General features: G+C 45.3%; 1 protein-coding gene across 1 annotated transcript in view; it reads left to right on the top strand.

Moving 5' to 3' along the window:
• LOC311228426 (solute carrier family 15 member 1-like) overlaps positions 1-27,416 on the top strand; it is a gene marked incomplete at both ends in the record, with an annotated part of 172,677 nt that overhangs the window by 139,197 nt on the left and 6,064 nt on the right. The window contains 2 exons of the mRNA XM_084314333.1: positions 13,957-14,009; positions 26,479-26,590. Coding sequence (XP_084170459.1) covers positions 13,957-14,009; positions 26,479-26,590 — 165 coding nt within the window. The remainder of the gene's footprint in view (positions 1-13,956; positions 14,010-26,478; positions 26,591-27,416) is intronic.

Raw genomic sequence — 27,416 nt, forward strand, 5'->3', positions numbered from 1 at the left:
CTCCTGCTCTGCCACGTGTCCTTCCCCCCTCCTCCTTCCTCCTCCTCCTTCCTCCTCCTCCTCCTCCCTGTGCATGCAAGCGAGAGAGAGAGAGAGTGAGAGAGAGCGAGCTGCCGCTAGCTTAATGTTGAAGCTGCCGCTAGCTTAATGTTAAACCTACCGCTAGCTTAATGTTGAAGCTACTGCTAGCTTAATGTTGGAGCCTCTGTTAGCTTAACGTTGAAGCTGCCGCTAGCTTAATGTTGAAGCTACTGCTAGCTTAATGTTGAAGCTGCTGCTAGCTTAATGTTGAAGCTACCACTAGCTTAATGTTGAAGCTACCGCTAGCTTAATGTTGATAGCCTATTAGTCTATTAGCCTAGTGGCCTATTAGACTAGTAACCTATTAGCCTAGTAGCTTTAGCCTAGTAGCCTAGTACACTAGTAGCCTAGTAGCCTATTAGTCTATTAGACTAGTAGTCAAGTCAAGTCAAGTCAAGAGTTTTATTTGTCACGGCATACAAGTATACAATGAAATGCGGGTGGTCTTGCCCGCAACGATGTGCAATACAGTGGTACAACATATAATAGAATCCAATAAAAACAACATTGTGCAATTAACAGGTAACATGGTGGGACATCTCGGTATCTGTACATAGTTATTTACAGGGCATATAGGACATGCTAGGTAGCTTTGGTAGTGCAATACACTGTTACTGTTGTTATACTAATTTAAAGTGACCTTTCCTTTTTGGCCATAAGTGTGAGCGTGCACAGCGTGCGTGTCGTGTGTGTGCTCATGTGTGCTTGTGTGTGGATAGATCAGTATTCTGTGGCACTCAGTGTTCATTGTTCAAGGCTCTGATGGCCTGGGGGAAGAAGCTGAGCCTAAGCCTCTCTGTCCTAGTAGCTGGGGTTCGCAGGCGTCTGCCTGACCTCAGCAGCTGGAACAGGCTGTTATTGGGGTGGTGGGGGTCTTTCATTATTCTGCAGGCTCTGGATTTGCACCTCTTGTTGTATAGAACCTGCAGGGGAGGTAGTGCAATACCCGTGGTACGCTCGGCTGAGCGCACCACTCTCTGTAGGGCCTTCTTGTCCTGTGCCGTGCTATTTCCATACCAGGCAGTGATGTTTCCAGTCATTGTAATAGTAGTAATAATAGTAGCCTATTAGCCTAGTCTTTGAAGTATCAAGGGGTCTATGGTTGGTGTTCTGATATACAGAACCAACTATTCTGCGTTGTGTGTTCGTCCGGTACCAAATTCCCTTGTACTTTCAAAAGGCCAGAAAATGGCCTTGTTCGACAGCAGAGAGACGGCGGGTGAAATGAGGAGGCAGAGAATTTTGCTAAAGTTCACTTTTTATTTCACAAGCAAAGTGAAATAACAAACGGCTTGAAAGCTATGAAACAATCAAAACATGCGACTATGCCCGCAGCTTGTGTTCCAGACTAAGTCGCTACTAGCAAAGTATCTAACTCATCTCGTCTCCTCGTTGGTTCGATGGTGTCCGTCTCAACTCGTCGTCCGGCCCGTCCAGTAGGGGAAAAACATGCGTCCGGTTGTTTGTGTTCGTTCTGTCTACTGCTCTCTCAACTGCTCGTTTTAACGAGTTCCCTCCTCCCCTATTTTACGTCAGCTGGGAGGACGTCTTTAAGAAGAGAAAGAGCTTCTGATTGGATGAGACTGGGTAGCGGCCATTTTGAAGCTCGCCTACACCAGATATTCCCTTCTAAGGGCATACTTTGTTGGCTTTGAATAGCCTGAATCTTGGTCTTAGAGAATTCTTCAGTTTTCACGTTTTAAATGTATCTGGCAAATTAGATTTATCAAGTTATCAATCAAAAGTAAGGTTTATTTTGCTTAAACCTCTAATGTAGCCTTTCTGTTAGGCAGTTCCACTTATCTTAAACCTTATATCTTGAATAATGGCCAATTTAGCCTTAATTTAATCCGTTTAGTATTGTAAACAGATTAATTGCTATACCTTTGATGCTAGGGGTACTTTGTAAATCTAAATAACTGTTTTTACTAACATTCTCACCAAATTTAGTGTTATTCTTATCAGATTGGCTCATAGCTGTCTCCTCATGAGAAATAGGAGCGGCTCGTTCCTTTGAATCAAATTGGCTTTTCGCAGCTGTCTCCTGAGGCCAAAATAGAAGCGGCTGGTTCCTTTGAAGCTGAAACAACCCCCCATGTTAGGTGACTGTCCATAGCCCGATACTGCCTGCAGGGAAGTAACACTAGGGCGTTTTACTGCTAGAGTAAACAACCCCTTTGTTACCTCACCTCAGCCCCATCAGCTAGTATCGGTCTTGGGGGGGTTGCTGCTTGCCAGGCTACTTCTAGTAAATTTCTGCATATGTGATATTACTAAAGTGGTGTGGTGCACTGTTACCATGTTTAGTAACGACCTGTAGCGGACGGTAGACCTGTACATTATACATTTGAGCTTGGGAAAATCCACTACAGTTCCCCGGTTGATTATATATCCCCAATATCCTTGTTAGTATTTTCTCAATCAAACTGTTCGTACATTGTACAAATACCTTAACCTTTTAACTGTTAGCAAAATCACATAAAAACCACCTATTTAAAGAATCTCTAAAGCACAGTTCATTTTTGTTAGTACCAATGCTCTCAACACCCTCGTTATTTCACTCACACAATTAACAATTATCAGTTATTTGCAGTTGACACAATTATCAGTTATTTGAAGTTGACATCCATCTAGGTCCGTTTCTTTATACAAAAAGAACATCGGACCAGTTATCAGCTTTTTTGTTTAGTCTGCTATACTTATGTGTTTTTTAACCAAACATGTCTATATTGTGCGGCTAACTCTGAAAGAAAAGATTATTGCATCGCAATAGATTTAAACATTTCTAAGAAAGGAGAGAGCTCAAAATCAAAAATCAAAAAATATATACACGCTCTCTCCCTGGACCGTTTATGATCCTTTTATCATTAGCTTTTCCTCACTTTTTCCTATGTATACCTTCGAGGTTTTCTAATAACTCGTTGCGGCCGAGGATCTCCTTCCGGGCTTGTGCTAACCACGGTTCCCTCCGGTCCTTTTGGTACACCACCCAAGTCCACAGAGGAGAAATCATTATGTTCCAATTCATAATTTTCTCCTCTGTCTGGCTCCTGTAGGAATCCCTCATCCCCTACCGGTGGCCAATCGTGTTGCCCTCTGTCTGGCTCCCCATAATCGTCCGCATCTTCTCCTTCGTTTAGGGGTTGCGCCGCCCCTGTTTCTTGCTCAAGGGCCAGTGGTTCAGATTCCCATTCTTGGCCAATATCTACAGATTTTACGCAATGCGAAATATGAAACCACATAGGTGACCCTTCAACCTGTAAAAACCTGTCAAAGTCGTGGCTCGGACGACTTTGTATGGCCCTTCTCGTCGCGCGCCATACCATTTACGTCTAAATACTTTAACATAAAAGTGATCGCCCGGTATGATCTGAGGTGTACTTGACCTACTCACCTCCTCCCCGGTTTCATGCTCCTGTCTACTGGAGACATGAACCAGAATATCTTTGTGGATATTTGACATGTATTTCACGTACTCGCGCATATCATTGTCCAGGATGTCCAAACTTGGACCTTTACCTGTCGCGCCCAAGCCTGGCACTACCATGCAACGACCTAACATCATTTCGTGCGGTGTCAAACGCAGACCGCGAATTTCGCTCGAACGACACGCCATTAATGCTAATGGGAGAGCATTTAGCCAATTCAAACCTGTGTGTTGACAGATCTTAACCAATTTGTTTTTTAGTGTCCCGTTCATGCGTTCCACCATCCCCTGGCTCTGCGGATGATAAACGGCCCCCAATCGCTGTTTTACGCCTAAATGTTGGAGTATTAAACGTACAGTTTTGTCCACGAATTCTTTTCCATTGTCCGAGGAGATTCTGTCCATTAACCCAAATCTTGGACACACCTCTTGGCATAAGAACTTGGCCACCGATGCTGCATCCTTGTGACGGGTGGCGCACGCCTCCACCCACCTTGAAAAACGACAGACAACGACAAGAATATATCTCTTCTGATTAATCAATTACAAGGTCTCGCATTGGGCCATTGGGCGTGGGGATATGCCCTGGTGACACACTAATCCCCTTACATATATTATTTTTCAAACATATCGTACATCTCTGTATCACATGATCAATTTGACTGGCTAAATCTGGCGCCCAAAAGCCATATTCTTGGAATTTTCTACTCACCTCTCTCCGATGAGCATGACAGAAGTCATGAGCCGTGTGGATCAGCAGTCTGACCAGGCCAGCAGGAGCCACCACAAATCCACTGTGGCTTAAACCTGAAACATCCTGACTAGCCCCCCTGGTTACCCAGAGGTTTCTTTCTACCTGACTAGCCTCCTCCTGGAAAGTCAAAACATCCTTGTAAGTTATCTTGTCCTCTAACTCAACCTCGTGTGTGATAACCAAGACCTTACCTGCTCTGTCAGCACCTGTCACTTCCTTGGCAGCCTCATCTGCTCTATTGTTCCCTCGAGTTATTTTGGACTCGTCTGTCTGATGAGCAGCACACTTGATTATTGCAATCTGTTTTGGTTTCATAATTGCTTCTAACAAACTCTCAATCTGGCTACAATGTTTTATGGCGCTTCCATCGGCTTTCTTGAATCCTCTCCCTTTCCATACTGTACCAAATAAAAATGCGATTCCTTGTGCATATGCCGAGTCAGTATGGATATTCACGATTTGCCTTCTGCCATCTTACATGCTTCAGTCAGTGCGACTAATTCTGCCAGCTGAGCTGAGCAGGGTTGTGTTAAAGCTTCGGTCTTTTCTACCACAAACCCTTCGCCCTGTGACCTTACCACGGAGTAGCCTGCTTTTAGTCCCTCACCAACTCGATAACAAGAGCCGTCAGTCCATAGTTCCAGATCTGGACTGCTAAATGGGAAAGCCTGCAAGTCTGCTCTGAGTTTAGAGTACCTCTCGGCTTCGGCCACACAGTCGTGAGGTTCTCCATCCTCAGGCGTAGGGATGTCCGCTGCCGGGTTCGTTATGGAACACCTGACCAGAGTCACATCTTCCTGTTCCAAAAGCCTGTAATAATGTCTAATGCGAGGCATCGTTAGTGCATATTTACCGGACTCCAACAGACTCTTTAAGTCATGCCTCACCATGATATCCACTGGATATCCCATCATGATACTTGCGGCTTTCTCGTACATTGTATAGACTCCGCCCATTTCCCGGTAGCAGGGAGCCATCCCCATCTCGACTTCCGAGTAGGCAATGGAGTAGTACACCATCGGCTGTGGTCGCGCCCCCACCCGGGTGTCCTGGGTCAACACCGCGCATGCCTGCTTCTGATCTGGAGAAGAAGAGACATATAATATGAATTTCTTGGTATAGTTAGGCAACGCCAGGGCCGGCGCTTCTAACAGTCGGGACTTGATTGTTTCAAACGCCCGTAAACCATCCTCAGTCCAAACCATTTTACTACTCAGCTTATCAACGCCCGCCTCTTTCATCATGTCTCTTAACGGTTTCACTATTTCAGTATAGTTTTCGACCCATGGAGAACTGTACCCCGTAATACCCAAAAATCCCATCATTTGTCTTACCGTCACAGGTTTGGGAGCCGTCTTAATGGACACCAAATGTTCTTCCGAAATAGCCCGATGGCCTTGTGAAATTGTTTGTCCTAAATAAATCACTTTAGGTTTACAATATTGCAATTTCTTCAAAGACACTTTGTGGCCTTTTTCTGCCAATAGATGCAACAGTTTCACGGAGTCGCGATGACATGTTGTCTGATCGTCTGCACACAGTATAAGATCATCCATGTACTGAATGACCCTAGAGGTCAATATTGTATCCAACCCGTCTAAGTCCTCCCTTAGGATCTTGTTAAATATGTGTGGCGAATGCTTTAGTCCCTGAGGGATCCTAGTATACTCATAATGCTCATTTTTATAGGTAAAACCAAAAAAATGCTGGCACTCCTTGCTCAAGGGTACACTAAAATATGCACTACACAAATCTATAACCGTAAAATATTCAGCTTGCGGTGGGATAAATGTCAATAGCGTATGGGGATCGGGGACATCCGCGGGATAGTCAAGTAAAACCTCGTTGACAGCCCTCAAATCGTGTACCAACCGGTACGAGGTGTCAGGTTTCTCCACGGGTAGCAACGGCGTGTTGCTCCGGGGATTAGTTGTTTTCTGTAGGACTCCTGCTTTCAAAAGCCCTTTGATTTGTGGCTCGATCCCAGCCACCGCTTTCTCCTTCAGTGGGTACTGATTTTTCCAAGGCAGGGTGGCTCCCGGTCTAAGCTCCACTCTCACAGGTTGAGCGGACTTGATTAATCCAATGTCAGTGCTGTTTTTGGACCATAGCTCCTCTGGCACTGCCTCCATCATGTCCTCCTGGAGGCTCAACGTTTTAGGGAATTCTCCCATTGTCTCTTGGGATAATTGCACAGTTTGGGGACGACCCATCCCTGTGCCTTGGACCATGATCTTAATAAACCTTTTGTCGGGGCTTATCCAGATCAGTTTGTTTTCTTTCATCTGCTCAAATTTAATTCCTTCCGCTTTTTTCATCATCTCGCCAATATGCTGCTGATCGCACGAGTTGGTTACCTTTAAAGTCACATGGGGAACACTATCCGCAATCTCGTGTTCTTTTTGCAGATATTCGCTCCGTCCAATACGTAGCGCTGCTCCTTGCGGACCCAATATGATATTGGTGGCATTAAGCTGTACTTTGTCTGGTTGCACACTCAGCCACTCCTTAGCCTGTGACGAGTCTGCATCTTTGTGGTATTGCAGAGTGCAATGGTATGGTGTCTTTGGGTCACTTGCTTCAGGCATGTTGGCGGTGATAAATGTCTCCCATTCCAAGGCTGAACCAAGCAAATCTTGGTCCAGTCCCCCTAGACAATAGATTTCCGGTGGTCGGCTATCGATTCTTTGCACCATCTGATAGTAGCGGTCCTCTCGTACATTTATCACACAACCATCCGCCGTACATTTAATATCCATTCCCAGTAAACCCAGCCCATCTCGGCCAAGTAAGTTAATGGGTGAACTTTCCGAGACCAGTACGGGAAGGGTCGCTTCCCTGCCTTGATATCTCAGGGTCACAGGGTCGGTCACAGGCGTCAGCTGTTTTACTCCCTCATTTCCTTTTGTACATACTATTTTTTTATCACACACATCTTACACTCGAGATAAGGCATCCGCTAACACGTTATCGGTACCCTTCTTATGGCGAATGTCCAGATCATAGTTTTGGACCATCAGGGACCAGCGCATAAGGCGCTGGTTGTGATTGTACATACGAGCTAGGAATACTAGCGGGTTGTGGTCAGTATAAACAACCACAGGCATGGAACTAGATCCAACATAGACCTCAAAATATTGTAACGCAAACAACAAAGCAAGGGCTTCCTTCTCGATCGTGGAGTAATTCAGCTGGTGTTTGTTGAACTTTCGAGAGAAGTAACACACAGGATGATCAATCCCATGGACCTCCTGTTGCAAGACAGCACCAGCTCCCATACCACTGGCATCTACATCCAACTTAAATGGTAGTGCAAAATCTGGTGCCGCAAGAACAGGAGCACTACACAAAAGAGCCTTCACACTTTCAAAAGCATTCTGGCAGTCTGGGGTCCATTTAAACTCCCTAGAGGGACTAAGCAGGTTGGTGAGAGGGATAACCACAGTGGAGAAGTTTCTACAAAAACTCCTGTAGTAACCCGCCATGCCTAGAAACCGCCGCAGCTCCCGCCTGGTGGTGGGTGCCGGGAAAGCTGTAATAGCAGAGACCTTAGCTTCCACAGGGCGCACTTGGCCCTGCCCCACTTGCTTACCTAGATAAGTGACTGTGGCTTTACCAAATTCACACTTTGCCAGATTCACAGTCAAAGACGCTGCGGCTAGCTTCTCAAATACAGTACCAAGGGTTTCAACATGTTCCGACCAGCTAGAAGAATACACAACTAGGTCATCAAGATATGCATTGCAGTTTGGAACATTGGCTAGAACCAAGTTCACCAGTCTCTGAAATGTCGCCGGGGCATTTCGCAGTCCAAAAGGCATCACATTATACTGTAAAAAATTATCTGGGGTCACAAAGGCAGAAATATCTGAAGCACGAGCGGTTAATGGGACCTGCCAATAACCTTTCAGCAAATCAAGCTTGCTTACAAACAATGCTGAACCAAGATTGTCAATGCAATCTTCCATACGAGGCAATGGATACGAATCTGGGACAGTGACTGCATTCACCTTGCGAAAGTCTGTACAGAACCTGTGAGTATTATCTGGCTTCGGGGTGAGAAGAAATGGAGAACTCCAGGGGCTAGAGCTTGGCTTGGCCAAGCCATGTTCCTGAAGATACTCTACCTCCTGTTTCATAATACCCCTCTTGGTAGCATTTACACAATAAGGGTGCTGTTTTATAGGTACAGCATTCCTAACATCAATATCATGTTTTAAGATGGTTGTCTGAGAAGGTACATCACCAAAAATAGATGGATGGTCTGTGGTCAATTGTACAATGTCAGCTCGCTGCTCCTCCGACAAGTAAGGCAAATGAGATGGTAGCTCAGCCAGCATCTCTGAATTAGACAACCTAGCACATTGCTGTGGAGCATTTCGAAGCACTAAACCATCCTCATCATCATTAACACCAGAAGCAATCACCTGAACCGAAGCAACTGAGGTGGTCGCTTTTCCCTCTACCTCCTCTGGCTGAGGGTTCTCTCTAAGGTGATACAACTTCAACATGTTAATATGGCAAACACGAGTCTTGCGCTTGCGGTCAGGGGTACTTATCACATAATCAGTGTCACTGAGCTTCTCAACAACCTCATATGGACCAGAGAAACGTGCAGAACCTGGAATGGGCAACAACACTAAAACCTCATCACTTGTTTTGAACGAACAAGAAACAGCCCTCCTATCATAATGGACTTTCATAGTGGACTGAGATGAAGACAAGGCCTCTTTAGCAAGAGAGCAGGCCTGATGTAGGCGCTCTCTGAACTGGCTGACATAGTCCAAAACTTTAGTCTTTGGACTGGACTCAGACATAAATGTCTCTTTTAGAACCTTCAATGGGCCTCGTACAGTATGGCCAAAGACAAGTTCTGCAGGGCTAAACCCCAATGACTCTTGCACACATTCCCTAGTGGCAAACAACACAAATGGGACAGCATCATCCCAACTTTTCCCTGTCTCCAAACAATATTTACGAAGCATCGACTTGAGGGTCTGGTGCCAACGTTCAAGCGCACCTTGTGTTTCAGGATGATATGCACTAGAGACCTTGTGTGTGATAGCCAAAGACTGTAACACTTGCTTGAAGACTTTCGAGAGAAAATTTGTGCCTTGATCAGTTTGTATAACCTTTGGGAAACCAAAAGTAGAAAAGAACTTAGTCAAAGCTTTCAGAACAGCTGTGGTGGTAATATTACGAAGAGGAATTGCTTCAGGAAACCTGGTAGCAGTGCACATTATGGTGAGCAGAAACTGGTTACCAGACTTAGTCTTTGGCAGGGGTCCAACACAGTCAACAATTACTTTCTCAAAAGGTTCACTCATGACAGGTATTGGGCAGAGAGGGGCCGGAGGAATGACCTGATTTGGTTTTCCTGTGAGCTGGCAAGTATGGCAAGTCCTACAGTACTGAGCTACAGCTGTTTTCAACCCAGGCCAAAAGAAGTGTTTCAAGATTCGATTGTATGTTTTTGTGATCCCTAAGTGACCTGACCATTGGTTATCGTGGGCCAAATTCAGTACTTGCTGACGATAGGCGGTGGGTATAACGACTTGATACACAGCACCCCGGTCTAGACCTCTAGCAGCAGGGGAGGACCATTTGCGCATCAAAATACCTTCATCTAGCAAATACGTGACCCTCTTCTCTGCAACATGTTCAGGACTGACCACTAATGCAAAACACTTAGCCAGGGTTGGATCATTTTTCTGTGCCGGAATCAGTTTTTCACGAGTCACAGATAAATGAGGACTACAGCCACTCTTGGTCTGGTCGGTATAGTTTGGGTGACCTTTGGTCTTTTCCAGTGGGCACCTAGAGACCTCAGGGCTTTCTGTTAGAATGTCATCACTGATAAACAAGGGTGTTAGCACCGAGTCAGCCAGATCAACCATATCACCCATTTCTTCCCCTTTTCGTAACCGAGCGCGGGTGACCATGCAGGCAGGGAAAGCCTCAGGGAATGACTGACCCAGGTCTAACATAGGACACGGTTCTGGCTGATCCAATACTTCTAGTACTGGCATCACCTTTCCTCCAGCTATGTCATTACCCATTATGAAGGCAACACCTTCGATTGGCAATGCATGACGCACCGCAATGTCAAAGAACCCAGAAGCCAAAGCTGACTGGACGTGGACCTTATGCAACGGCACAGGAATGAAACCCATTTCAATTCCCTGCACTATAACACTAGAGCCACAGGATGTTTGGTCAGAAAAGGGCAGAACGTTAGCAAGCAGGAAGGACTGCTTAGCACCAGTATCCCTTAGGATATGAACAGACTTCTGATCACTCGGATTTCCAGTGAGCGAAATTAACCCATCAAAAATGAATGGCTTAAAACTAGGATCCGGTTCGGTGGGCTGACCTGAGGCAGACAGCCTAATTGTCTTAACACAGCCTACCCCTTTTGTCTGGCCTGAACTCTGACCTTGCTGTTTACGTTTAAGAATGTTGCAGTCAGCAAGGAGATGCCCAGTCTTATGGCAGTAATAACATTCACGGCCGGTTTGTGAGGGGGTAGGTGTCAGTTTCATATAGCTTGATTGTGCCACAGGGCCTTTAGGAAGTGACCCTGCAAACCTATCACTACGGGATGGTGTAAAGACAGTTTTGTGAATAAGCGTGAACTCATCCGCAAACACTGCAGCCTGTGACAAAGAAGTTACCTTCTGCTCATTTAAGTAGACCACAATGCGTTCAGACACACAATTCTTAAATTCCTCCAACAGCATCAGTTCTCTAAGAGAGTTGTAGTCAGTAGACTTGTTAGCACTACACCACTTGTCAAAAAGAGTTCCCTTCTCTCTGCCGAACTCAACAAATGTCTGACTTGAGGACTTCTTGTGATTCCTGAATCGTTGCCTATAGGCCTCTGGCACCAACTCATATGCACGGAGAACAACAGACTTCACAATGTCATATTGCAATGAATCATCAATGGACAGAGAAGAAATCACCTCCTGAGCTTTTCCACTCAGTTTACACTGTAACAATAGAGGCCATGCCTCCTTCGGCCACTGAAGGGATGTAGCAATACGCTCAAATGCACTGAAGTAGGCATCTACTTCGGTCTCCCGAAAAGGTGGAACCAGAGATATATTTTTACTTATGTCAAATGACCTAGACAGAATTGATTGAGATGAAGATGGTGCCATCGGAGACTGGAAACCATCTCTTGCATTTTCCAACGCCAGCTGTCGTATTTTAACAGCCGTTTCAGCCTCGATTTCCAGCTTGCGTACTGCTAGCCTGAAATCAATTTGTCGTGCCTCAGCCTTCTCTTGAGCTTCCATGTGAAGCCGAGTCAAGCGAATTTTCATTCGTGCATCAACCACTGAACTGGTTGAGCTAGGAGAGAGCGGGTCAAAGCGCGGTAAGGTAGCAGGTGGTTTCACCTCTGCCTTCGCACCCAAGCCAACTGGTGACTTTTGTTGCTCCTCCTGAAACAAAGGAGAACTAACCTCTGTAGTCCCCTCTTCCTCCAAGGCACTAGAACCAGGCTGCTCTGGCAACACAAGTATCTCCATCTCCACCAATTTGTCCAACACCATAGACCTAATCTCTTTTTTAAGCAGAGATTTTGATATCTGGAGACCATAGTGCTTGCCTATCAGTAACAAATCATCCTTTCGGCACTTAACAAAAATTTCAACAGAGGGATTCTGAACAAACTGATCTATGGTAAACTGTGCCATGTCAGCAGTGGACAGCAACAGAACACCAATTACAAAATACCAATAACAGTAGGAAAGAATTAATTATGTGGATCATCACCACAAACAATCATCAAAACCAGGAACCCTTTACAGGAGATCCCGGACTGAGCCCCCATTTTATGTTACAACCCCAGTATGTCTAGGGGAAGGGGTGAATAACATAAAAGATGATTGTGATGTTAGTGATAAATGAACCAAAGGATAAATAATTCAATGCCCACAACAAGTTTAGTTTTAAGAAAGTAATATATTGTGCCTTTTTATATATACAAACAAAACAGACTAATAGACAATGACAATGGTGGATTTGATACACACAACCAAAGGGGAAAGGGGGGGGGGGGAGAAGGGAAAAGGAGCTTGAATGATGCCAAAGGAATAAACTAAGTAAAACAAAACACAACTAACTCAGTAAGGAATATCTTGTCTACCTATATACAAACACAAAGGTCAAATAAAACCTACTACTCACTACCTACACTGACTAACCAAACGTTATGTCCAAAACCTACAATGAGTGGCATCACTCCTTACCTAGTGTGTCTAGACAATAATACCACTACGTGTAGCACCAAGTGTATTGGGCCCTTACCTGCTCCAATTCCCAACCCACACACACACACATACACGTGTACCAAGTTGGCTAAATATATATCAGAATCAAACATTCGACCAACAGCATATAGACAAAAAGAAGGGGGGGAAACAGGAAGTGCCACATGGGTTTTAAAACAAGAGGAGGGCTTCCGATTGGTCAACTGGTGATTTGCTTGATGGCTGGGATGACTGGCTGGTTTCCAATTAGTGTCCTGATGAAGGACAGGAACCTGGATCAGAGTATAGCAGGTGGAGGGAGTGGGAGAGAGAGAGAGAGAAGGAGAGAGAGAGAAAGAGAGAGAAAGGGGGGGGGGGGGGCACAAAAGTACAAACATACAACAGCCACATGCTGGAACGTAACACTCCCTCAAATCCAATTGTCCGTACGTATCGACCGGACATGGTTAGGTGCGTCGCGTCTTGGGGTTGCACTACCGTATAGGCTGCTCCGGTGTCTGCCATCATCTCGACAGATTTGTCATTCACCGATACGCGCACAATAGGCTCCTCCCTTAAAGACGATACTGACAGCTGACACCTCCCCATTGGACTCTCTGGGCCTCTTCAGAGTGATTCGTCTGGCCCTCTTGATGGGTTCACCGGGCCATAGTTTTCACTCTGGTGCTGGCCTTGGTTTGGTCCTTGATTTCCATTCTGGGTCTGGTCTTGGTTTCCATTCTGGGTCTGGCCTTGGTTTGAGCCTTGGTTCCGCCAATTTCCACCTCTTCTGTTCCCCCATCGAGGGCCTCCTCCTCTGGATTGATACTCCTGTTCACAGTCCCTCGATGTATGTCCGTATTTCTCGCACACCCAGCACTCAAATGGCCGAGTTCTGGATCCATTCGCGCTCCCTCTTCTGTTTCCACCTTGTCCCCGTGACTGCCAGGGTGTTCCCCTTGGATTTTGTTGCTGTTCTGGCGCAGGACCCCCCTGTGTCCCCAACTGGGCCCGTCTCTGGTCATTTGGTTGTGCGTTGGAGCCCGTCTCCCCTCTTGGTTGTGCGGACTGGACTAGGGCTTGGAGGTATTCCACTACCTTCCCAGCCTCGGTTGGCTGTTGATACAGGATCCTTCGGTGTTCGGCCGCATCCTTATCCTTTACCTTTTGCTCCCTCTTCCGATATAGGTCAACTTGATGGGCCACGTTGTCGGTATAATAGTTTAAGGGGAGGCTTGACAGAGACACCACCTCAGCCAGTCTTTGTTTCACCTCCATGGGGAGGCCGTCTTCAATCTTCCCTCTTAGTACGGCTTCCCCCAGGGGGTCCCGCTCTAGATCCTGGCCAGTTGTATCCCTCCAGGCGGCGTAGGCTTTTGCCACATACTCCCTAGGGTGGGAGTCCCCCAGGGTACTCCCCTGTGCCATGCGAACAGGTCCGCATCCTGCGCTCCAGTCCCCGCATGGTCTCCCATGCCAGCCTTCTCCAGTACCATTTCCATGGCCACGCGTCCCATCATGTTTGACAATATTCTTTTCACATCCCCCATCGCCATCTCTTGGCCGATCATTAGTTCCTCCAATTTGGCAATCCACGGATTGGCCCCATTTTGGAGGGGCGGCAATTTCTCTGATACTTGGGTCATGTCGGACGCCTTCCAGGGGTGATATTCCAAGTCCTGTCCTCTTATTATCACGGGAGCTATTTTGACGGGGGCCTGTTTGTGGGGTTGAAGACTTTTCGTCTGTGATCTGGTCACCATTCCTCTCCTCACATCCTCTTCCATCTTGTCGAGGGCCTTTTTCCGCTCTACTTTTTCTTCTTCCAGGTCCTGTCGTTTTCTCTCAACATTTCCCCATATCTCCATCATCTGTTTGTAATCCTTCGTATCTTTGCTCTCTGCGTTGTTTGGGTTATTTACCCGCACTGCTATTTCAGCATTGTCATTTTTCAATTCCAAGAGCTGCTTGTCTATTTTTACCAGATCGTCCCTTATCCTTACCATCTCCTGGACAAGTTCAACACCCTGTGAGGAAGAGATTTTTAAATCAGATTCCTTACCTCTTAGTGCCCTTTCGGGTTTTCCCTCTCGACTTCCCGTTCTCGTTGGGGTTTGCATTCTCGTGAGTGTTTCGTCTTTCTCCATCTGCGCCCACTCTGCTGGCGTGTTGCCAACCGGGGAACTGTTTCTTGTTTCATGCCGGCTGGAATCACTTGAGGGGGAGCGACCTCTTCTATACTCGCTCTGGCAGTAATACGAGTCTGGGGTTTTGCTGTATTTTTCCATTATCCTTTCCCACTTTTTTCGTGCAACCATCTCCTCATATTTGCTTTGTCCTTCCACTTCAGCCGTACGGATCTTCCTGGCTGCTTCCGAATGCCCCATACCAGGGAAACGCCACCCTAAAAAAATGGTCCGCATCCCGTGTCTTCCTTGTCTTGGGAAGCGCTGGCAAAACATCAGACACCCTCATAGCTGGTACTAAGTAACCCAACGCACATCTTCCCCTCCAGTCAATTGGCAGCGAGGCATACGCAAAATCACCACAAATCCAAAACGCCCCAGGCGGAGCTGGCGCCTCCGAATCCTTGCCCCAGACCCCCTTATCACCCAGGCAGCCGTCCAAATACCCCACGACCTTACCATTTGATTTCCCCTCTACACATTTCTCAAACCCTGCCGACCTATATGCTATTGGAATGGGGCCAACATCCAACAGCCCGCTTATCTTCATCACATTTCTTGTCAGTCCCAACCCCAGATATCCCTCAATCCTCTCCGATCCCACCCCTTTACACAGGTCAGGGGTAGGCAAATCCCTTAACACGTCGGCATGACACTTCGTTATAGGGTGTGCTATCAGAGGAAGGCCCGCGGCGGCCGCCTGTGGAGACAGGCCGCACACGTAGCAATCTGATTTATTAGCTACCTTCGCCACCGCCCTCGCCATCCTCAGAAATAGATTACCGTGATGGTCCGGCAGCGACCGCTTACCCACTACCACTACCGGTAGCTCAGGCTGCCGGAGTGGAACATATAGCACCACACTAGCCAATATACACAACCAAACCATTGATATAGCACACCCCCAAAGCACACGCCTACTACATTCACTCAAACCAGGAACCATGTTGAGTGTTCCGTCCTCCTCCGCGTTCCTCCTTCACCGGCGCGTGTCCTAATATGTCCTGCAACCCCCACAAACAACAACATGTCTTTTTAACAACACGCCCCACAGCCAACAGCCTACTGAAGTGAGGACCCCAATTTAAAACAGAGAGGCAGGACGTACCAGAACCCCTGAAGGGTAGGAGAGAGGGTGTAACGGAACTAAAGGGAAGTCAAGAGAGGAAAGGGCTAGGGGGGGTAAGTGTAGGGGAGACTAGGGAGGGAGAGGCTATGGAAAGAGGGAGGTCAGGGCAGGAGAGAGAGGCAGGTTTAGGGGAGGTAGGGTAGGCTTAAGGGACTAGGGTAGGTCAGGGTAGGTCAAGGGATTAGGATAGGCTAGGTTAGGCTTATGGGAAGCTAGGGAAGGTCAAGGGATTTAGGAGAGGGACAGGTTAGGGGAGGTAGGGTAGGCTTAAGGGACTAGGGTAGGTCAGGGTAGATTAAAGGATTAGGGTAGGCTAGGGTAGGTTAGGGAAAGCTAGGGAAGGTCAAGGGATTTAGGAGAGGGACAGGTTCCTAGGGACCTACAGATGTGAGGGGCGGGGGGAAAAGTGGGAAGAGCGGTGGGTCTGGCCTCAATACAGCTCAAAGAGACATAACACGTGATTCCTACCTGTTCCATAACCACTTCACGCTTTCAACAACAGACCCTCCACCCCTGCCATTTGTACAAAACCAAAAACAAGCCCCACAAGAGATAGCGGGAGAGAGAAAGGGGGGAGAGTGTGGGAGGAAGGAAGAGAGAGAGAGAGGGGATGGTGAGGGAGGGAGAGAGAGGGCGGAGGGAGGGAGGGAGGGAGAGAGGGAGGGAGAGAGAGAGAGGGGGGGAGAGTAGGTAGTGAGAGAGAGAGAGAGAGGGTGGAGGGAGGGAGGGAGGGAGAGAGGGAGGGAGAGAGAGAGGGGGGGGGGGGGGAGAGTAGGTGGTGAGAGAGGGTGGAGGGAGGGAGTGAGGGAGGGAGAGAGGGAGGGAGAGAGAGAGAGGGGGGGAGAGTAGGTGGTGAGAGAGAGGGTGGGGAAGGGAGGGAGGGAGAGGGGGTGGTGAGGGAGGGATGGAGAGTTGAGAGAGAGAGAGAGAGAGAGAGAGGGTGGAGGGAGGGAGGAAGGGAGAGAGGGAGGGAGAGAGAGAGGGGGGGGGAAGAGTAGGTGGAGAGAGAGAGAGAGAGGGTGGAGGGAGGGAGGAAGGGAGAGAGGGAGGGAGAGAGAGAGGGGGGGGAAGAGAGTAGGTGGAGAGAGAGAGAGAGAGAGAGAGAGGGTGGAGGGAGGGAGGAAGGGAGAGAGGGAGGGAGAGAGAGAGAGAGAGAGGGGGGGGGAAGAGTAGGTGGAGAGAGAGAGGGAGAGGGTGGAGGGAGGGAGAGAGACAGAACAAAGGAATAGGGGGGGGGGGTCCTAAAAGAGAGACATATGAACACGTCCGTGGCTTCCAAAACGTCACCACTGCCTATTAATCTAATCATACCGTCAACGTAATAAAGTCACGAGCGCCACCACAACGTGAAGAATTGTACTGAATCACCAGGGATAAAAACCTCCTGTATCTACCCCAGGACGGGAGTCCAAACCATGTCTCCACCGCCCCCTAGCGCAGTTCCAACCACATCGCTTTGAAAAAATGAATCCCTTACAATGGACACCCCTCGCCCCATCTAAGATGGCGACCACGGCGCTCCACCCAAGATGGCCGCGCACCACGAGACATCCCGAGAATCCCATCCTGCCACGCCGACAGCAGGACGGGATCCCGAGACATGACTCTGGCGCCACCTAGTGTGCTTTTAACCACTTACCACCCACTCTGCTCGCTCGCTCCACACACCACACATATCGTCCTTTCAGACCAACGCGCATGTGCGAGTCATTCACACGGCCTACCAACCAGTCTAACCATTATTACATTAGTCACTTTCATACTGCAGCTCACACCACGCATCCAACATTAATACTAACATTAGTCAATACTGCAATTCACACGACGCATTCAACATTGATGATAACTCAGTTACACTTGCAATATCACCCCATTCACAACATACAGTATTGAATAATCCTAGTAGCAAGGCACGCCTACGCCACGACGCCAGCGGCCTACAATGTTGAACACCTCCTATTAGTATATTAGCACACAGCTAGTTAGCCGCCATTCATTCACAATCATTCAGTATTGAACAGACCCAGTATCACTGCAGCCGCGAGCCACGACGAGCGGCCTATAGCATTGAATAAACTCCAAGTATAATATAAGCGCTTAATTCTATAGCCACAAACATAAACACTTCTCATACCTGTATTGCTAGAACGACTCCTGGTTCAAAGTGTCTGTTGTTCTCCGTTTTCAAAAAACTATCTTGAGCTCTTAGTCAGTCGATAGCTCGGCCTTAGCCTCCATGTTCTCCTAGCTTTAACACTAACATTCATCATACATTTTTACTATTTTTAATATGATCGCCGCGCTCATTTTTACCGCGCTTAAGAGCAATAGTTCACTATACCCGTACTGAATGTTTAGTTTACAAACAGCACATTGAAACGAATCGTTATTAAGTACTCCTGTTCCAATTCTTTGCCGCGACGAACGTGTACCGAAATATGTTCCAAAGTCTAAGCTTCGGTGAGGCCCCCCTCCGCATATTTCTCCCCACGTTATATATCTCGCAACCCGTAATGCTTACAGAACCATTTTGACTCCCCTTCTTTACACACATCCGAATTCGTGACCTGAGCAGTGCTGGACGGTGCTGGATGGTTCAGATGTCCGCCCGTCGTCGTCCGAGAGACGGCCACAAGCGGAGATCCTACCCACAAACGTACACCTTTTATCCCCCATTGTTCAGGCATGAAAAATATCTCATCTCACCATGCACCCATCCGGAAAATACGACTTAGGTTTATCTATTAACTGGAAATGCATTCTACCGGTGCCTTCCAACACTAAAACTATTGAGGCCACGATCAACAACCATCTTGTTCAGTGAAGCCCGGCGCTACCAATTTGCGAGTTTGTACCGTGTAAAACGTCCCCGCTTGCCGATTGGATGTAGCCAATATGATTCTGCGCGCTTACGCACCTCATCGATCTCCCCCCTCGAGAGACACTACGACCACCTCGCCCAGTGAAGCCCGGCACTATCATCCCACCGGGCATTCCAGCACCAGCACCCCGTCCAGTAGGGGGAAAACATGCGTCCGGTTGTTTGTGTTCGTTCTGTCTACTGCTCTCTCAAATGCTCGTTTTAACGAGTTCCCTCCTCCCCTATTTTACGTCAGCTGGGAGGACGTCTTTAAGAAGAGAAAGAGCTTCTGATTGGATGAGACTGGGTAGCGGCCATTTTGAAGCTCGCCTACACCGGATATTCCCTTCTAAGGGCATACTTTGTTGGCTTTGAATAGCCTGAATCTTGGTCTTAGAGAATTCTTCAGTTTTCACGTTTTAAATGTATCTGGCAAATTAGATTTATCAAGTTATCAATCAAAAGTAAGGTTTATTTTGCTTAAACCTCTAATGTAGCCTTTCTGTTAGGCAGTTCCACTTATCTTAAACCTTATATCTTGAATAATGGCCAATTTAGCCTTAATTTAATCCGTTTAGTATTGTAAACAGATTAATTGCTATACCTTTGACGCTAGGGGTACTTTGTAAATCTAAATAACTGTTTTTACTAACATTCTCACCAAATTTTGTGTTATTCTTATCAGATTGGCTCATAGCTGTCTCCTCATGAGAAATAGGAGCGGCTCGTTCCTTTGAATCAAATTGGCTTTTCGCAGCTGTCTCCTGAGGCCAAAATAGAAGCGGCTGGTTCCTTTGAAGCTGAAACAACCCCCCATGTTAGGTGACTGTCCATAGCCCGATACTGCCTGCAGGGAAGTAACACTAGGGCGTTTTACTGCTAGAGTAAACAACCCCTTTGTTACCTCACCTCAGCCCCATCAGCTAGTATCGGTCTTGGGGGGGTTGCTGCTTGCTAGGCTACTTCTAGTCAATTTCTGCATATGTGATATTACTAAAGTGGTGTGGTGCACTGTTACCATGTTTAGTAACGACCTGTAGCGGACGGTAGACCTGTACATTATACATTTGAGCTTGGGAAAATCCACTACATAGTCTGGTAGCCTATTAGTCTAGTAGCCTAGTAGACTAGTAGCCTAGTAGCATAGTAGCCTAGTAGCCTATTAGTCTATTAGCCTAGTATCGTATTAGACTAGTAGCCTATTATCCTAGTAGCCTAGTAGCCTATTAGTCTATTATCCTAGTAGCCTAGTAGACTAGTAGCATAGTAGCCTAGTAGCCTAGTATCCTATTAGTCTATTAGCCTAGTATCCTATTAGACTAGTAGCCTAGTAGCCTAGTATCCTATTAGCCTAGTAGCCTAGTAGCCAGTAGCCTATTAGCCTAGTGGAGAGAGAGAGAGTGAAGCTCTATGCCAGAGGGCTTACACCCATAAATCGACGTCACAGATTTGTCCAAGTAATGAAGCCTTAACCTTGATGTAGAGATCCTGTCCCTGACCCTTGCAAATCCCTCCCCTTCCTCCTCCTCCTCCAATGTCCTCTCTCCTGCTCTGCCACGTGTCCTTCCCCCCTCCTCCTTCCTCCTCCTCCTCCTCCCTGTGCACGCAAGCGAGAGAGAGAGAGAGAGAGAGTGAGAGAGAGCGAGCGAGGGCGGGGCCGGCCGATAGATAGATGAATGAATGAAAACTTTATTTAACAGATTGCAGAATGGGTACAATACAGTACGGCTCAATACACACAATTGTTAAGGGGATGCAGACCTGAAAAAGACGTTTGTCTTGTTTCCATCAGGGTCCCCCATTTTCAATTCATATAGAAGATGAGGCTGGGCCAGGGCCAGGCCCTCTAGTCAAAAACAAAAGTCACGAATAGGAATAAAAATAAAGCATGGTCCAGGATAGGATATACATTCTAAAATATAAAATTCAATATGTTCATAGAACAAATATCTCAGTTTCTTCCCTTAGAAAAGATAACGCTTGAAAAGCACAACCAGGGTCACTTATTTCAAGAACTTTGGAATCCACTCTATACTCAACTGGAAACTCATAATGTAGTCCTATAAATGTGTCATATCTAATATAACAGACGTGGAGTTTTAGTAGATTAGATTAGCTGATCTGTTGAGGCTCTTTGTCTGCGTATAAGTGCCTGGTTGCCTGCGCATGGCTGTCAAACCCTGCCCCCACGGGGTCGGGTCTGGGAAAGGGAGCTGAACACGCAGCGGCCCGGACCCTTCTCTGTCGGAGTAGCCATCGATAAGCAGGTGTGAGCAACTGGGTGCTAAAAAAATGTCACTGTTTACAATACCGACATTTGCACTTTTATTCCTTATTACTTATTTACTTTTTACCTACTGTCCCTTTATTTTATTTTATTTTACTTTATTTTTATTATTATTATTTTCTTTTTTTTGTTGTCTAATTGTTTATTTGTGTGTATGTGGGCAAGTGTATGTGTGTATGTGTGTGTGTGTGTGTATGCCTGTATGCGCGTGTGTGCGCGTGTACGTGTGTGTATGTCCCAGTGTGTGTGAGTGTGAGTGAGAGATGGGAGAATGGATTGAGTGGGGAGCACAAGGAAAATTGTTAAAAATTGTTCATGAGAGTGACACTGAACATTCTGTAGATCTGTCGATTGAATGTGAAACCTCATGAAAAATAAAAAGATTTAAAACTAAAATATAAAATATATAGCCAAAAATATACAGAAATATACAGTAAAATGTACAATAAGTAATAAGTGTAAGATTGTAAAGTGTCAATTGAAAGGTAAAGGTCCAGAAGATTATGTTCCTGATGTATAACTTAGCTCAAGTTTTGTTTATTAATTGTCATAGTAAAATACATAATACTTTTAAATTAAATGCTTTTTTCTGTATGAGCTCCTGGGACTGTGCTAGATAAAAATAGATTTAAAAAAAAAAATAGATCTAATAGAAAAAGTCAAAAGTACGTAAGATAAAAAGTATGTAAAGTCAATATACATATATACAATACAGAGTAAAAAGAGTAACAGTGAGGTACAAACTTAGGGTAAGGTGCAATGAGGTATGAATTGTAGTGCAAATCTCTACTAATAAATATAAAGTGTGTTAAAGTGTCTAAAGTGAATAAAGTGAGTTGTAAGGTGAGTGTTTATTTAAAGTGAGTGTGGATGTGTGTGCAGTGTGTGTATTTGATGGTTTGTTACATAGTGTTATTGTCATTGAGCATCCTGATGGCCTGGGGATAGAAGCTCCTTCTGAGTCTCTCTGTACTGGCCATGAGACTCCGGTATCGCTCCGGTACTTACTTACCAATACCTGTGGTCGGGGTTCTGGCCGGGTTCCACGTGACCCGGGAAGCTTCAGACAGACAGCACACAGGTTCTAACCATCGACAACAGACAGTGTTCCGCTCACATCTCCATGCTTGATTCTTCTCTGAGACCAGTGTAGTACCGAGCACTGGGGCTTGTTCCAATTCAGATTCAAATTATTTATTGCCTATATTAATTGTAACATATAATATTATAACCGATAGTGCACACAGACCCTCATCTGCACCTTTGTTTACATTGTTTCTTTTTCTCGTATTTTTATATTCAGATCAGATTTTATTGCCTATATTTGTTTTTCTACTAATATCCTGCCCATACCTGTACCTCCCCTCCCCCCTCCCCCATGCTGCTATGATGCCCGAGTCTCCCCAAGTGGATCAATAACGGAATATCTTATCTTATCTTAAGATGTGTTATATAAGCACAAGGGGGGCGTATACTAATTTAGCATCCAATTAATTTAGAATGACATTTAACAGCACATTGTAACTAAGCTAGCACTCAGCCTCTTTAACAAAATTTTACAAATATTCAGTGATAGCTTGCTAGCTAACGTTACTAATGTTGCGTAACGCTGCTAACGTACTGTACGTTGCTAACATTAGCTTGCAAGCTAATGGGTCGGCCGTAATGCACACTCAACACTATTGGCTACTTTAAGCATCAATCAATATCCATGACAAATCCCTCCCTAGCTTCCTGTTTTTAAATTTTTTATGTTTTAATCAAATAGCATTCTGCTAGCTGTTTCATGGGGACTTTAATGTAAAAGAAAATCCAAACTATCCCTTCCCTTTAAGTATATGAACCATGGTTTAAAGTGGAAGGCATTCATATAATCTGTCATAATTTTTCTCCTAATCATGATCTTTCAACTTTTTCTGTTTACTATTATGCAACAATTTCCAGATTTGTTAACGGGATGGCGACAGAAGTAAATGTGACAATTCCTGGAGCAGACCCTGTAGTGCTCCAGCCATCTCTCCACTCTAACTACTCCATGGTACAATATGGCAAGTAAGGGATTCCTGTTACCATTAATGTTTATGTTAATTGGAGCCATAAGATGAATAACCATCTATGTCCATTTCAGGTTCTAAAATGAGTGTTAACCTTCTGTAGTGTTGTAGTGACAGGGTTAACCATCTGTAGTGTGGTAGTGAAAGGTTAACCTTCTGTAGTGTGGTAGTGAAAGGGTTAACCTTCTGTGTTGGGTAGTGAAAGGGTTAACCTTCTGTAGTGGGGTAGTGAAAGGTTAATTGTCTGTAGTGTGGTAGTGAAAGGGTTAACCTTCTGTAGTGTGGTAGTGAAAGGGTTAACCTTCTGTAGTGGGGTAGTGAAAGGGTTAACCTTCTGTAGGGTTAAAGGAACACGCCAACATTTTGGGATATTAGCTTACCGTCTTCTCCAGAGAGCGACTATAAGATAGATACCAGTTTCCTCTCTGTGCGTTCAGTAGAAAGCTATCTGGCTGCATGTTAGCCTAGCTTAGCACAATGAATGGAAGCGGACATGACCGGTTAGCCTTCGTGTTAGTTGGACAATGCCTAGGCTAACCGGCACTGTCCGCTTCCATTCATTGTGCTAAGCTAGGCTAACGTGCAGCCAGGTAGCTTTCTACTGAACGCATAGAGAGGAAACTGGTATCTATCTTCTAGTCGCTCTCTGGAGAAGACGGTAAGCTAATTTCCCCAAAATGTTGGCGTGTTCCCTTGTGCTGTCCTAACGATGAGGGAGCTCACTGGGCTTAGGGAGAGGAAAAGATACATCATGTTTAAAGCCATATCATTTTAACTGTTTACTATTTTTAAAACATTTTTTTACCCATGTTTAACATTCATAGCCTATTCTCAAGATATCTGTAAAAAATTACACATATTTTCGAATTTTAACCACTTAAATTAGTGTTTGTTTGATACCACGTCAGTTTTTATTGAAAAAATATGTCTTTTCATCGAAAAAGACGGATACTTGTTTGTTTTGACCATATTTCTAATATTTATTTTTGATAAAGACCAATTAGGAATATCTCGACGAATTACCTCTGAATATGAATCAAAAAAAATATTAAAGATTCGCTCATTAGTTCGACCACAAACGCAGTTGAGGCGAAACTTTACCAAGTGGGCAACTGCGAATTGCGTTTCAAAAGAAACGACTACATGTTGTTTTTGACCATATTTCTAATATTTATTTTTGATAAATACCAATTAGGAATATCTCGACGAATTACCCCTGAATACGAATCAAAAAAAATATTAAAGATTCGCTCATTAGTTCGACCACAAACGGCGTTGATGCGAAGGTTCTGTCTTGAAAATTCACTCGCTTCCCGAGTCACCCCCCCCCCCCCCCACCACAACAGAGTTTTTCCATCGAAAAAGACGGATGAATGTTTGTTTTGACCATATTTCTAATATTTATTTTTGATAAAGACCAATTAGGAATATCTCGACGAATTACCTCTGAATATGAATCAAAATAAATATTAAAGATTCGCTCATTAGTTCGACCACAAACGCAGTTGAGGCGAAACTTTACCAAGTGGGCAACTGCGAATTGCGTTTCAAAAGAAACGACTACATGTTGTTTTTGACCATATTTCTAATATTTATTTTTGATAAATACCAATTAGGAATATCTCGACGAATTACCCCTGAATACGAATCAAAAAAAATATTAAAGATTTGCTCATTAGTTCGACCACAAACGCAGTTGAGGCGAACGTTACAAAGCGCTCAGCGGTTCGAAATGTTGTTTGACCATATTTCTAATATTTATTTTTGATAAAGACCAATTAGGAATATCTCGACGAATTACCTCTGAATATGAATCAAAAAAAATATTAAAGATTCGCTCATTAGTTCGACCACAAACGCAGTTGAGGCGAAACTTTACCAAGTGGGCAACTGCGAATTGCGTTTCAAAAGAAACGACTACATGTTGTTTTTGACCATATTTCTAATATTTATTTTTGATAAATACCAATTAGGAATATCTCGACGAATTACCCCTGAATACGAATCAAAAAAAATATTAAAGATTCGCTCATTAGTTCGACCACAAACGGCGTTGATGCAAAGGTTCTGTCTTGAAAATTCACTCGCTTCCCGAGTCACCCCCCCCCCCCCACCACAACAGAGTTTTTCCATCGAAAAAGACGGATGAATGTTTGTTTTGACCATATTTCTAATATTTATTTTTGATAAAGACCAATTAGGAATATCTCGACGAATTACCTCTGAATATGAATCAAAATAAATATTAAAGATTCGCTCATTAGTTCGACCACAAACGCAGTTGAGGCGAAACTTTACCAAGTGGGCAACTGCGAATTGCGTTTCAAAAGAAACGACTACATGTTGTTTTTGACCATATTTCTAATATTTATTTTTGATAAATACCAATTAGGAATATCTCGACGAATTACCCCTGAATACGAATCAAAAAAAATATTAAAGATTCGCTCATTAGTTCGACCACAAACGCAGTTGAGGCGAACGTTACAAAGCGCTCAGCGGTTCAAAATGTTGTTTGACCATATTTCTAATATTTATTTTTGATAAATACCAATTAGGAATATCTCGACGAATTACCTCTGAATATGAATCAAAAAAATATTAAAGATTCGCTCATTAGTTCGACCACAAACGCAGTTGAGGCGAAACTTTACCAAGTGGGCCACTGACCTGCATTATCCTCCGGGCGCTCGATGTACTGCCCCGGCCAGAATATTCGGCTCGGCTCGCTGGTGAAACAAGGACCAGAGGTGATCCGCGCAGTACACTTCCTCGTTGGCGCGTGCCGCCTATGGGGGTCCTGTTTTTTCGGCGTGTGGCGCGCTGCAGACTGCGCGGTCCGGTCGCCTCTGGTTCTGTCTTGAAAATCCACTCGCCGGCCCCCCCCCCCCACCACAAAACCTGTGTGCCGAGTTTCAAGCACTATCAGCCCGCCACAGTCTATTCACCTCCCCTGACTTGTGGCAAAGTTATCTGTGGAGCAATGACCCCACCATGAGTTTTACATCGGTAACAGCACACCCCAGCAATGGCAGGGTCCTTGTCTCGTGGAATATTCAAAGCATGGCAAGATATATAGAGAATTGAACGAATAAGAGCAGATTTAAAAATGCTTAAAAATGCCGTTTTAACGTTGGAGTGGATGAGAGTAGAAATAGTAACTAGGGGTGAAGAAGGCACTAAATCTGTCTCTCCTATTTCTAGAGTGTTTCATGTTCTAAGCTTTTCACACAATGAACATATATGTAAAATTAAGATATTTACCCAATTTCATGAAATAATAATAAACACAGACACCGCTGTGCTCACACACACACTCAAAATATTTCAAAAAAGTAGAAAAAGCGACTAGGACAGCACAAGGGTTAAGGATTACTTCAGTGCTCATCTTGAAAACAGCAACATGTCTGTAAAAGCAGATGTTCTCTGGCGCCCCCACCAGGAGGACCTTCACACTGCGTAGCGGTGCACAGTCGTGTGACTACAGCAGAGAGTTTGGATTTGGAAGTGCCTCCACATTCTTCATACCCGGCACTTTCACCTTCACACCCAACGTGAGTTTCACTTCAGGCTAACACCTTGGATATCGACCGGTTAAATCGAGCGCTTATCAGAGGTGTGCTTGTCTTTCTTCAGTTAAGAACGGCTGCAGAACTCCAGAACTACTAGGAATGTCCCACCACTAAGTGTGTCTGACTCGTCTTAATCTTTCATCTTCCACGACAGCCGGTTAACCAGACCAGGCTGCAGAAACAAATTAGTGGGGGGGCATAAAATGTTCTCGGGGGGGCACAATGGTTTTTCAACACAGGTTCCCTTTTATACGTTTCAGCTGGGACAACGGCACTGTGGCTTGCTTTGCGCTGCCCACGGTGCTGAACTAAACAGCAGAGAGGCAATTGAAAAATCTAATTTCTCTCTATCTTAAGAACATTCACTTATACAAAAACAGAGTGAACGGATATATATAACAGACCTGCTGGGCCAGTGGACTGAGAGCAGGGGACACAAACAGGCTGGATAAGATGGTCAGGAAGGCCAGTAGTGTGGTTGGGGTGGAGCTGGACTCTAGCGAGGGTGGCGGAGAGGAGGAACCTTGCTAAGCTCCAGGCCATCAGGGAAAACCCCTCCCACCCACTATACACAGACTTGGCTGACAGGAGGAGCATGTTATAGGCTCACACTACCTAAATGCAGCACTGAACGGCACAGGAAGTCCTTCATTCCGACAGCCATCAGACTATACAATGCATCACTGTGCCTCACTGCATCACTGAGCACAGAGTGACAGTTACCATCTTCCTGGACTGTGCAATATTACACCTACTGTAGACTTCAGTATATTTTTACTGTATTTATTTACTGTATCTTTTATTCTAT

The sequence above is a fragment of the Notolepis coatsorum genome (assembly GCF_963971535.1).
Source record: "Notolepis coatsorum genome assembly, chromosome: 5".
Lineage (NCBI taxonomy): Eukaryota > Metazoa > Chordata > Actinopteri > Aulopiformes > Paralepididae > Notolepis > Notolepis coatsorum.